We start from the raw sequence: 13,068 nt of genomic DNA on the forward strand, positions 1-13,068 counted from the left end.
TTTTTGGAGCTGTTACCTTCCACAAAGTATTTCTTTTAAAATGTCTTTCCATCATTCTAGCATCCATTTTTAATAAACTCACCATTGTACTCTTATGTCAAACTCTGCAATGCCAATTATGTATTTATGAAATTTAATATTTAATTTACACTGAACTAATTATTTTTACTGGCACTGGATAAAAGAACTTCATATGTATATTCACTTAGCTCTCAATGAAAACTTAGTTTCATTTGATGCTTGAATGATGATACTAAAATGGTAATATACACCTAATTTTATTCAAATCCACTTACCAGTTATAATGATATGGCAGATTAATTTTAATTTCAAACATTCATGTTAAAAGACTGGGCAACAAAACTGACCATATCAGTAAGTTGCATCCAGTCCATCATAAACACAATGGTCTATTGAAAGTTGTGATATTGGTAAGCTGCATCCAGTCCATCATTAATACAATGGTCCATTGAAAGTTGTGATATTAGAAAGTTGCATCTAGTCCATTAGTAATACAATGGTCTACTGAAAGTTGTGATATTGATAAGCTGCATCCAGTCCACCATTAATACAATGTTCTACTGAAAGTTATGATATCAGTAACTTACAACCAATCCATCAATAATACAACAGTCTATTGAAAGTTGTGATATTGGTAAGTTGCATCCAGTCCATCATTAATACAATGGTCTATTGAAAGTTTTGATATCAGTAAGTTGCATCCAGTCCATCATTAATAGAAAACGTTTACAAATTTAAGGACATCCTTTCTTATCCATTGTAAAGTTGCAAAGAAAGCAAACTTTCAAGAACAAGGAATTTTCTATATATGAACTAAAATAAATTTGTCACATGTCATTTATTTTCCTTCATTATCTTGAAATATTCTCAGCACTGAAGTTAAGTGACAAGTATTTGCTGACTTGACATAAAAACAGTAGTCTATGTATCTTTTTCAATGTCAGTAACTAACTACATTCCATTCCAGGCATTAAGAATCTTCAAATAACATTCTCTTAAACACAATTCATGCCAGGCCCAAAGCACATAAAGTTGAATCTCCAGTCCCCTACACTATCATTGATTTGCATTATAACTTAGATTGTTCTAGAAATGAACTTTGACCCTCATCCAGATACTGATCTTGTGTCTTAGTTTATTTTTATATATAATCTTGTTTACTGAAAATATTATTTATTCCTACAATAACATCTGAGCAGAATTCAATCACTGTTGTGTTAAGTATTTTGATTTTGGGTAAAATTATTTAATTCAAATTATTCTTGTCTGCAAATACAAAGTGCTCTATAATATTCTTGGAAAGAGACATTAACTGGGAATAATACTGAATTCATACAGGAGACAATAAGAAGGAATTATAGTGAATTCATACAAGAGACATTAACTGGGAATAATACTGAATTCATACAAGAGACATTAACTAGGAATTATAGTGAATTCATACAAGAGACATTAACTGGGAATTATAGTGAATTCATACAAGAGACATTGACTGGGAATTATAGTGAATTCATACAAGAGACATTAACTGGGAATTATAGTGAATTCATACAAGAGACATTAACTGGAAATTATAGTGAATTCATATAAGAGACATTATCTGGGAATTATAGTGAATTCAAACAAGGAAACCTAGGATTATATTATTGTTATTCATCAAAAGACTGTTGGCACATCATTACAATTCAGGCCATTGATATATTAGTAGATTAGAGGTTACTGGCCACTACAGGCTCATGAACACCTTCAATGTTAGAAATTATTTGGAGTATCACTAAAGTTTATTCAGAACTTGATTCATTAGGACTTGTGCCAGTAATATTAGGATTATGTAGGTTTGAATTCACAATACCATAAGTTCTTATATTTTCACTTTGCATTCTAGGTAAATAAATCATTTGTTGATTTTTACAATGCTTGTTGCTTCTCACTCTTTTCTATTAACAGTACTTATTTTAAGTCGATATGCATAGGAAAGCTGTAGAAGATAACAATTCAAAAGCTGAAATGAAATCATAAAATAAAAAATAATTCTGTTTTCATTTTGCCAGGCTGTTTTGCTACACTCCGTGTAACGTGATGTCATTTTGCCACCATCACTTACCACAAGCAAATTTAGAATGGATTTCCCCACTTTATAATTATCACAAGCAAACAACTTAGAATAGATTTGCCCACTCTATAATTATCACAAGCAAGCAACTTAGAATAGATTTCCCCACTCTATAATTATCACAAGCAAACAACTAAGAATAGATTTCCCCACTCTATAATTATTACAAGCAAACAACTAAGGATATATTTCCCCACTCTATAATTATCACAAATAACTTAGAATAGATTTCCCCACTATATACTTATGACAAGCAAACAACTTAAAATAGATTTCCCCATTCTATACTTATGACAAGCAAACAACTAAGAATAGATTTCCCCACACTATAATTATCATAAGCAAACAACTAAGAATAGATTTCCCCACTCAACAATTATCACATACAAACAACTTCGAATGGATTTTCCCCCTCTATAATTATTACAAGCAAATGACATAGAATGGATTTCCCACTCTATAATTCATCACACTGTCATACATGAATATTGCCAGGTGCCTGATTAAAGTATGGATGAATTTTTAATTTTCTACATTAATTTCTCTCATATTATCAGCTACTGATTCTGACACTAATACCCATTATCTGTAACCAAGTAAGTTCCTCAAGAGTAATTATGTTTAGTGTGATCACAAAATTTATGGTTTTTACCATAATGCACAGAGACATTGATCAAATGGGATAATCTCAAAATCAGTGCAAATCTCGTGTGAAACTATTATTTCTGCAGTAAGAGACCTAACTCTAAACAAATATACACATTTAATTTAAATATTTGAAGTTATTTTTAACTTTCAGTATATTTAAGATAATAATATTAAGTTTTAAGCAATAAAGAAAATTGCTTGAAATACAAATGGAATTAATAAACAAATAAATATTAGTCAATCAACATATGATTTACAAGTTTTAGGGTACATTTTGCCTGAGGACACTTAACTCAGTGCCTTGCAACTTTGATACTAAATTGCTTTCTTAGATTTAATGTTAATTTCAGACCTCTCATTCTGCTGTCCTGGTTATGATGCTAATGTTTGCTTTCTAATTTTATCATTATAATGAGAGCAAATACTGGTCAGAACTGAGTTTTTCTTGACGACCATAATGTTCCCATTGTTAGAACTGTATCTGATGTTTCTGACCGAAAGATATGCTTGTCTCTACAGACACTGAATATGCATCGCTTGGGACTGACCATTTCATTGGGGGAAGGAGTGAGGAGGGGTTATAATATTTTCAAGTTTAAAGGGGGTGGTAGTTTACTGCAGTAATAAATGCCTCTGTCCAGTATGGGTGTTAGTACTTTATAAACACAAATCAACTGTGCAAATATGATAATGTGCTTATTATTGTCTTGCAATTAATCTATTTTGTGGCTAAACTCATCCTGAAAAGCCTGGGTTAATTAATAGTCCATATTTTGACATGATGAAGATAATAAATAATAATAAAGGGAACTAATCTGAGTGTTAAATTCAGCATGTCAGATATATTACAAGTGGTGCTCCAATTTCAATGGACTATGTACAGAGTGACTTGTGCTGATATGATGTTTGCATTATGTGCAAAGAATTACATACTTTCCCTTGCTGCTGTGCTTCACAAAATAATTTAGGCTTGGCATGCTTTGTCGATAGCTTATTGCTTCCTGAATCACCTTAAAAAATTAATCACACCTGAATACTATTTAGACAACTCCAACAATCATTCTCTGTATTTTTTATGATTGCCATGATTCAAAAATTTGCCAATAATCTTTAATACAGATGCTTAGACATTCACATTCAATGCAATAATAACTTTTGTTCATCATCAAGCATCTTAAATCTCTTTGATTTACCATTAACTTCCCAAGAATTGGGTTGTTCCATTTTATAAACTTTACCTTAGCAAATTAGCACAATGTGTTTCACCACAGCAGTCTTCAAAAGACTTAACACCCTGACCCAAGCTATTGTCAGCCATCTAATACATGAAATGGTACTTGTGTGTACCCAACCTCTTTGCATTTTGATTGATCCTGGGATAATTTGCAGCATAAGTCGTACAAAGGGTAGTTTTACACAAGCTCTAAGCAGCGCTGTTTACAATTTATACATGCTACATATATTGAAGTGGTAGTTTTGTTTTGCTTTTATTTATGTTTCTGGTCAAAATTACTGAAAATTGTGCTTTTTGAAACATGACCTGGTCATTTGGTTTGGGAGTACAAAAAATAGTGTTTATAGCATGTCATCTTATGCATACATGCTAACGACCAGAGTTATAATTGCTATTACAGTAGCAAAAAATGCATAATTTGGGTGTAAAAAGTGTAATGAATATAATACATGCCAGAATTACATCACGTATGAAAAAGAAACATTTATTTTTGCTACTAACCTGGTTCTGCAGCTGGTCAAAATTCTTGTCACAAAGGGTAACACAAAATGTACTGAAAAATTATTTATATTCAGCACTCACTTTAAATTGTCTACATGTGTAACTTTCACTGAATGACTGAGAACTGGAATTTTACAGTGAGCATGATCATGTGCTCAGTGTGCTGTATTAAATTACTCTCATATTCTTCATCTAAAGTTTGTAAAGCAGTGTTGATTTGTCCTTTCACTGATCTGACATGTTTTGTAGTTTGAAAAGAACTATCTGTTCTAATATCTTCCATCTTCTAACATCCACAACTCACTTATAATGTGGCATAATTTTCTTTAAAAGTATACACTGGTCTGCTACCTAAGTAGCTTTATCAATAAAATTAATCTGTGCACAAAGTTCAAATTTGAAGAACCCATCTATTTTCTTGGAAATGGGTAAGATATGGTTGCTTTACATGGCAAATAATAAAAGTGCTCTTATGCTATTCTTAAACAGCTGTTATCTTTTTAAGAATATTCTGAAATTTATGTGAGTGGAATTAAAGAGAAGATAATAAAAATAACAAAAAATACTTTTATTGCTAAAAAAAAACAGGTGGGGGTAAAATATGTGACCCAGGACGTGTGTCGTGTACCAATGTGCATGTCTGTCATGAATGAGTGAGTGAGTGATCGATCGCGGTGCATGATTCCCATGCTTCACAAGTATTAAAATCAATTCCCCACCAAACTAACAAAAGTTTCTGGCATTCCTACTCTAATTCTGGAGACAGGCAACACCTCGAGCAGCACAAGTTGTGAAGATGAAGAGCACTTGTCTTTCACACAAGTGAAAGACCAGAGATTGAATATAATTTGGAAAAATTATACAATTCTAGTCTGGTTTATTTTGTTCCATTTCATCTCGTAATAAATCCCACAATCAACGAATGTTATCATTTCAACCCAAAATAAAAGACAGCTTACAAATATAATCTGGTGAAAAAAGCATAATGATTATGCCAAAAATGTTATGGTTGGCATGTATGGTTAAGGCATGTATGTATCAGAAATCACTGCTGTCATGTAACTGGTCAGTTCACAGCTGTGGTGGACAGGTGGGTACAGTGGCAAGATCAACTGCATTGGGATACACTGAATGGATCCTGAATTATGTAGGTTAAAAAAATACAAAAGAAAAACTAATTATATGTATGCCATTTCTGTAGATTTTTCAAATGTATATCCAATGAATGAAGTGCAATAGATGGATGGACTGACAGACAAACAGGGTGCTAACTATAGGGTTACCTCATTTTGATGTAGTAAGTTCTTAAATACCTCCATTCTGATAGCAAATGCTTCAAATAGCTGTGTTTTCAAATCACTAATCAATATTAATTATTAAAAGAGGGCTAATTTGATGCTGTTTACCTCTCCTGGCAAAATCTTCTGCCACATGTTTTCCTATCCCAGAAGTAGCTCCAGTTACTATGGCAACTTTTCCATCTAACTTGACTTCACTAAAACATCTGGCACCACGCATATACTGCCTGCAAAAGTATTGGAGCATGGTAAAACCAAACAGTACTTAAAGTCAATCTGAATAGATGAGAAAAGTTTGAAGGTAATGGTTGTTCACTTGCTAACATATAAAACATACTAGAATATGTCTCACAGTTCCACAGCTGCAAAATGAATTCATTATCAGTGTAGTATTGCATACTTAGTTTAAGACCATAGAGTGGTAATAACCTACAAGCAAAAAGGGTCAATTGGAAAATGTATGTGATTGTTTTGGACTTAGTCAATTTTTAGAAACATTTTAGGAACTGTCAAAAACAACTTTTCTTTACGTGGAATTTATTAAATATTTTGCCCTATATCATGGAGGTGGATAGAATCACCGCAACTGAGAGTGAAGGATTATCTTCATACCCTTTCTTGTTCTGAACAGAGATAATCATCAAAACAGGAACTAAAAATCAAAGTTAGTTAAGGATCTCCATTAAGAAAATTGCTAACATGCAGTCCAAGGATCTAATATTCTAATAGAGCTCAGTGAATATAGACTGGCTGATAGCCACAGATATTTTTTAAATGATTAAAACGGAACGGATTTTGAAAACAACTGCTCAGCTACAGAAACTGTATAGCACTCTGTCTGCGTGGTTTCAAGTCTTAGGTTCGGCTAATGTGTGTATGTGAGAAAGCCTGCCAGTAGCTTCTCATAGGTCTGGTTCTTCCCAGGGTTTTCCAGGGTTCATCCCCCACCAGTTATACTGGCTGCCATGTATAGCCTATCTTGTGCTGAAAAATGGCATTAAAGCCTACAACAACAACAATAATAATAATTATAGCAAGCATAGATTAGCAATTGTAGCTCTGAAACTGTAATTGACATAAACTTTAATAAATGAATTACAATTTTCAGGCAAGCTACAATTTTTGTTTACAGATGACTAATGCACATTTGTTGATCCATTGTTATAGGAATGAACTTACAATTGACTAATGGCATGTTTTTTAACTCAAATACACCCAAGTATACCCAATTACACTAAAGTATACTCAATTAAACTCAACTATACCCAAAGAATACATTTTAAAAAACATGTTTAATATAATACAAATACATTTTTAAATACATGTTAAAGACAATACAAATCTCTTTGCAAACAAATAAGTCTCCTTTTAGATAATTGAGTTTGCATTAAAAGGTCCTTTAAAAGTTTGTAAAGGCATATGCTCTACAGTTATTTTACCATATGGTACTTCTACTCATTATCTCATCCACCATGTTGTGCCCTTTGAAGCTGGCCTATCAACTCTGCCATCCATTTGTTCTCTGCCCGATTTGAAAACCATTGTTTTCTCGGGGGTTTTATGCTAAAGAACACAGACTGTAACAGAATTTTCATAATTTTTTAAAATAAAAACATTATTGGTAATTACTATTAAAAAAATGTAGTCCTGTACAATATGTTATATACCTACTGTTCTTAAACTTCGAGCTGCTCATTATGATAAGAAAATTATATATTGCTGACAAGTACCAATTTAACCCAAACCCAATAAATATGTAATTAAGTATTATCAAAGAATTGATAACTAGTGTTAAATGCTTGAATAATATTTTTCTCCGATCCATGAATGTAATCATACAGGCAAATAACTATTTATTCCAGTACCTCTTTACTTTGTTCATCTTTGTTTATTAAATGAACAGACGAAATCATTCATCTCTACTTTTTTAAAATTATTTTACATCTTAAAAACTTAATAATATACCAATAAAAAATATAAGCATCAACATAAGTATCACAATACAAACATATCAATACTTAAATTGTTTCTTTGGTGGGATTTTTTTTGTTGTTGGTACAGTTCTTTCATGATCTGCATGCACTATGTTCAATTGATTTAGAGGAGCAAATTCTGTGGCAGTTTCCAAAACACCAAAATACCAACCTTTCTGAATACAAAACAAATTGTTTTGGCATTGTAAAAGTTATTAAAGAAATGACAATAATTGTGTCCAGTGAAATTTTACGGAAACAACTGCTGCCCAATGAATATTTTTGGAAGCCAACATTTTTTTTTAATAAGGAAAGTAATTGCTATAACTTTCCTGGCATAAGACAAAGTGGCTTCTGCAGTGTGTGGTCTATTTTAACATCATCCTGTCCCTGATATGTTAGAGAAAATACACTTAGGAATTTAAATATGGCTTCCATTGTAAAGCATAGCCGAGTTCAAATGAATTAGCTATCAACAAAATACAGGCATATGCTTCTGTCTTATAAATCACATTGTTTTTTTTGGGAGGGGTTGGGGGGTCACATATGTGAATATGATTTCACCTACTTAGAGAATAAAAAATGCATACAAATTAAATAGTTCTAGATAGTTCTTATAGTATAATTGTGTATAATCAAGTGTAATTGTGTATAAATGGGTGTATATGATGGAATACTTTTTTGATCCATACTTATAGAATTTTGTGCATAAGAGGCAAGTCAAAGTTTTCTCCGAGTCTTCCCCTCAATTTGTGATATCTGGACATCTATACTGGGGTGTACAAACCAATATAAATATCCAAATATAAAATCTGTACATCCCAACGTTAGTGTCCAAATATACATAAATGGGACAGGAAGAGTCAGAGGAAACTCAGACAAGTCATACAAGTGTAGTGAATAATGAATTTGTATATTCAATAATTATATGCATCTTCATCCTAATTTGTTTACCACAAAAATGATACCTACAGAACTTCCTATGTATGTGTCTATCCACAATGAGCAAAGAATGAAAACAGAGACCACATTTACATTTACTGGGCCTAATATAACTTGCTGCCAGAAAAGTACTAATTATAAACTACCCTCCCCTTGTCATACAATGTAAGACATAGTACATGTTGTTCTTGTTTTAGTGCTATCACCACCACCCCAGAACAAAAATATCAGGTGATGTGTCTTACGTTGTAGGACTGCCACCAACCCACCCAACCTAGCTTGATTTTAAATGTAACTGAATAAAGAAACACACATAATTAAGTTTTCAAACATAAAAACGTCTTATAAATTTTCAAAAACTGTTTTCTTGGCACAGTAATGACTGTTAGTTAAATTTTAGACAACGATGAGCCCATGTGGCACCCCACCACTCCTTTTTATCTAAACAAGTCAAAAATCGGGATCATACATCTCTTGTACATACTACATCTGTTTCAATGATACTATCCACCTATTTCTAAATTCATTATAACTCATAGTATTAGCTCTGCTGTAATGGTCAGAGTGGCAGGAAGAATTTTTGTTTCGGTAAAACCACAGGAGTCTGACATTTTATCAATAAAGTACGGCGAAATCTCTGACAAGATGAAATCACCTTATCGGTAATATAAGTGTTCATTTATATTACCGATGAGGTGATTTCATGTCAGAGATTTCGCCGTACTTTATTGATAAAACGTCAGACTCCTGTGGTAAAACCTATGACGTCTTCAACGAAGTCATACGCGCACCTGAAACCGTATAGAAACCCTCCAGCAAGTGCAATTATTATTGGCCACCAAGACTGAAATATTTTCTCTGGGTCTGGTAAACCTTCTGCAAACATCGGAGTTTGCTGATGCGTCATAGTTTAATGTTTAAATTTTTGTTGGTGAACTAACTCTACGTTTTATGTACTGCATAAGCACATGGCTTGCCACTAATTCAATCAACTAGGCCTAGACTGATTCCCGTTCCCGTTTTAGAAAAGTGAAATAAATAATTATACAGCTCTGCACATACGCAATACCAGATACAAGAATGTGCCACGATAGATTTAGAATTGAATTAAATTTCCTTGATAAGAAAATATATAATATTATTTGTTTGATAAGAAAATATAGAATATTATTTGTTTGATAAGAAAATATAGAATATTATTTATAAAATATTTGCGCTGCCAGTAGTTGATTAAAAAATTAATACTACAATTATATTCTGTTAATATCATAAAACTATCAGTTTTGCCAGTCACCCCTACCTGGGTATAGGCCGCCCACAAAAGATCGCCAGAGGCTTCTGTCCTGTGCCATCCCCTCGAGCTGACTCCAGGTATGACCCATTTTAGTGATATCCACCTCAAGGTCGCGTCTCCAGGTGTTTCTTGGTCGCTCCTTCTCCGTTTGCCTTGAGGGTTCCACCTCAATGCTTGTCTGGTAATGTTGGCTGGCGGCTTACGTAGGGTGTGTCCGATCCAACCCCACCTTTTCTTCTTGATCTCGTTCTCTGCCGGAAGCTGGGAGGTTCTCTGCCACAGGTTGGTGTTGCTGATGGTGTCTGGCCAGTGGATCTGGAGAATTCTTCTTAGGCAATTGTTGATGAAGGTCTGAACTCTATTTACGGTCGGCTTGGTGGTTCTCCAGGTCTCTGCTCCATATAATAGGACTGACTTCACGTTGGAGTTGAACAGTCTGATCTTGGTAGTCAAGGAAATTTCTTTGGAGCTCCAAGTGTTCTTGAGCTGTATCAAAGCTGCTCTCGCCTTTCCGAAACCTTGCCTTGACGTCTACGTCTGTGCCACCCTGCTGGTTGATAATGCTGCCTAGGTACGTGAAGGACTCCACCTCTAACGGTGGGGCTTCCATGTAATGTGACTGGGTTGCTACTGACATAATTGATCTTGAGGGTCTTGGTCTTTTCTTTGTGGATGTTGAGGCCAACCCATGCTGATGTGGCTGCCAGTACGTCGGTCTTGTCCTGCATTTGCTGCTGACTATGGGACAAGAGCGCTAGGTCATCGGCAAATTCCAGGTCCTCAAGCTGACTCAACAATATCACTGAATCCCATTTTTCCGCCCATTCATTGGTGGACGTCTTCATAATCCAGTCGATGGCGAGAAAAAAGAGAAACGGCGACAGCAAGCAACGCTACCTCACGCCAGTCAGCACTAGGAAGCTGTCTGTGTGCTGTCCTGAAAGAATGACTCTGCAGGACATTCCGTCATAAGCGTTCTTGATCAGGTTCACCAGCTTGGTTGTAATGCCATAGTGGTGAAGAAGTTTCCAGAGTGTCTCTCAGTCCACGATGTCGAATGCCTTCTCATAATCGACAAAGTTGATGTAGAGCGAAGAATTCCACTCCAACGATTGCTCGACTATGATGCGAAGAGTAGCTATTTGGTCCGTACACGATCTGTTCTGCCGGAAGCCCACTTGCTCGTCTCGTAAGTGTGGGTCGACAGCCTCTTTCATCCTCTCAAAGAGGACCCGGTTGAAGACTTTCCCTGGTACTGACAAGAGTATGATTCCTCTGTAGTTGACGCAGTTGCAGTGGTCACCTTTTTTAGAGATCTTGATGAGGTATTCTTCCTTCCAGCCAGTCAGTATTTCTTCTTCTGCCTCCCAGATCTTCTCACAGAGGTGGTATAGCATTTCCACTGAAGCCTCTAGATCTGTTCTGATGGTTTCTGCTGGGATGTCATCAGGTCCAGCTGCTTTGCCATTCTTCAGCTTGGTGATGGCTTTCCTGATCTCGTCTCTGGTGGGATTGGCACAGCTTATGGGGAGATATGCATTGGCTGGGTGGAATTATGGGGGATTTAGTGATGCTGGCCTGTTCAACAGTTCTTCAAAATGTTCGGCCCATCTATTCATTTGGTGTTCTGTACTTGCTGTGGTTTTTCTCTGATTGTCCTTTACGGGTCTCTCTGTTTTACTATACTTGCCGGACAGCTTTTTGGTAATGTCGTACAGCTTCTTCATGTTTCCACTTCCGGTCGCCTATTCTGCCTCTGTTGCCAGTCCTTCGACGTAGTTTCTCTTGTCTATCTCGATGCTTCTTGTTACTTCTCTGTAGTAGTCAGTGTACTCTTTTTGTACCTTTACTTTTGTAGTTCTTGTCATACTGCTATTTACTGCCGCTTTCTTCTGTTTCCGCTCCTATATTTTGTGCAATGTTTCGGCTGAAATCCATTCTTTCTCCTAGTGCTTTATGGGGCCTATTAAATCTTGGCATGTTGATTTTACTGCCTCCTTAACTTTCTGCCATCTGTTGTTCGCATTGTCTTCCTCATCTTCAAGAAGTTCTTGTAGCACTTGGTACTTGTTGTTAAGCGTCGGTTTGTATTCTTTTTTAGTTTTTGCATCTATCAACAAGCTGATGTTATACTTTGTTTTCTTCTCTTTTGTGCCCATCCAGTTCTTCTTTATCATGTGGGTTCTCGTGTGGGGAAAGATGGTACCCCCGATGACCAGGCTGTTCTGTGCACAAAGGTCTGCGAATCTCTCTCCCTTTTCGTTCATGTCGCTCAGGCCGTGGATCCTCATGGTTTGTTCGTACCCTGTGTTGTCTGACCCAGCTTTGGCATTAAAGTCACCCATGAGGATGTTGATCTCTTTTTCTGGGAAGTTATCTACTATGTTCTGTAGTCTGTTGTAAAACTGGTCTTTTTTTTTTTCTTCACCGTCATTTGTTGGAGCGTAGCACTGTATGACGTTCCTCTTTATTTTCCTCTTCTTGGTCCTAAACATTGCCCTGAGGATTCTGGGCCTGTGTGGTTCCTATCCTATCAGTGCATTATATGCTTGCTTCGAAGCATGAGCCCCACCTCTGTATATGAGGCGCGTCATCTTCGTTATGTTCTGAATACAGTAGCATTTCTTCTGGCATGAGTCTTCTTTGTCCAGATTGAATCCATATTGTCTCGCTAATGTTCAGTAGGAATAGATTGTAGTTCCTCGTCTCTGCTGCTACCTGTGCTGTTTTTCCTGCCTCGTACGTTGTCCTCACGTTACATGTTGGGATGTTAATTCTCCCGTTTGACAGAAGGGTGGTCTGCTCTATAACTTTCGCGGGCTTTCACCATATAGCGTCACAAATATCATAAAACTATACAACTATATTTGTCGACCCGTTTCAGCATTATTTAAAAGATATGGTATAAAAAAAAGAACTGTACATGTGTAAAATAGTTCCTTAGAGATGTAAAAATAGCATTTAGTATGTTTCATGTATATGAAAATAAGCATTATACTAAAACAGTTGGTCATGCTATATGCGATTCATCCATTTAAATCACT

General features: G+C 35.4%; 2 protein-coding genes across 3 annotated transcripts in view; both read right to left on the reverse strand.

Annotated features, from left to right (window-relative positions):
* Nucleotides 1-9,720, reverse strand: part of LOC149808303 (retinol dehydrogenase 13-like) — a 43,242-nt gene extending 33,522 nt beyond the window's left edge. For both annotated transcript variants that reach the window (XM_089975800.1, XM_089975803.1), the window contains exons 1-2: nucleotides 9,522-9,720; nucleotides 5,924-6,042 (exon numbers count right to left, since the gene is read on the reverse strand). In XM_089975800.1, coding sequence (XP_089831926.1) covers nucleotides 5,924-6,042; nucleotides 9,522-9,637 — 235 coding nt within the window. In that variant the 5' untranslated portion in view covers nucleotides 9,638-9,720. The remainder of the gene's footprint in view (nucleotides 1-5,923; nucleotides 6,043-9,521) is intronic.
* Nucleotides 9,721-9,968: 248 nt separating this feature from the next.
* Nucleotides 9,969-12,519, reverse strand: LOC149808304 (uncharacterized). The gene is made up of 3 exons (XM_089966736.1): nucleotides 12,231-12,519; nucleotides 11,203-11,567; nucleotides 9,969-9,974 (listed from the first exon to the last, which is right to left on the reverse strand). The coding sequence occupies exons 1-3, from the start codon at nucleotides 12,517-12,519 to the stop codon at nucleotides 9,969-9,971; spliced, it is 660 nt and encodes a 219-aa protein (XP_089822862.1).
* Between the last annotated feature and the right edge of the window lie 549 nt (nucleotides 12,520-13,068).

The sequence above is a fragment of the Sinohyriopsis cumingii genome, chromosome 1 (genome assembly GCF_028554795.1).
Source record: "Sinohyriopsis cumingii isolate HCF-2022 chromosome 1, ASM2855479v2, whole genome shotgun sequence".
NCBI lineage: Eukaryota > Metazoa > Mollusca > Bivalvia > Unionida > Unionidae > Sinohyriopsis > Sinohyriopsis cumingii.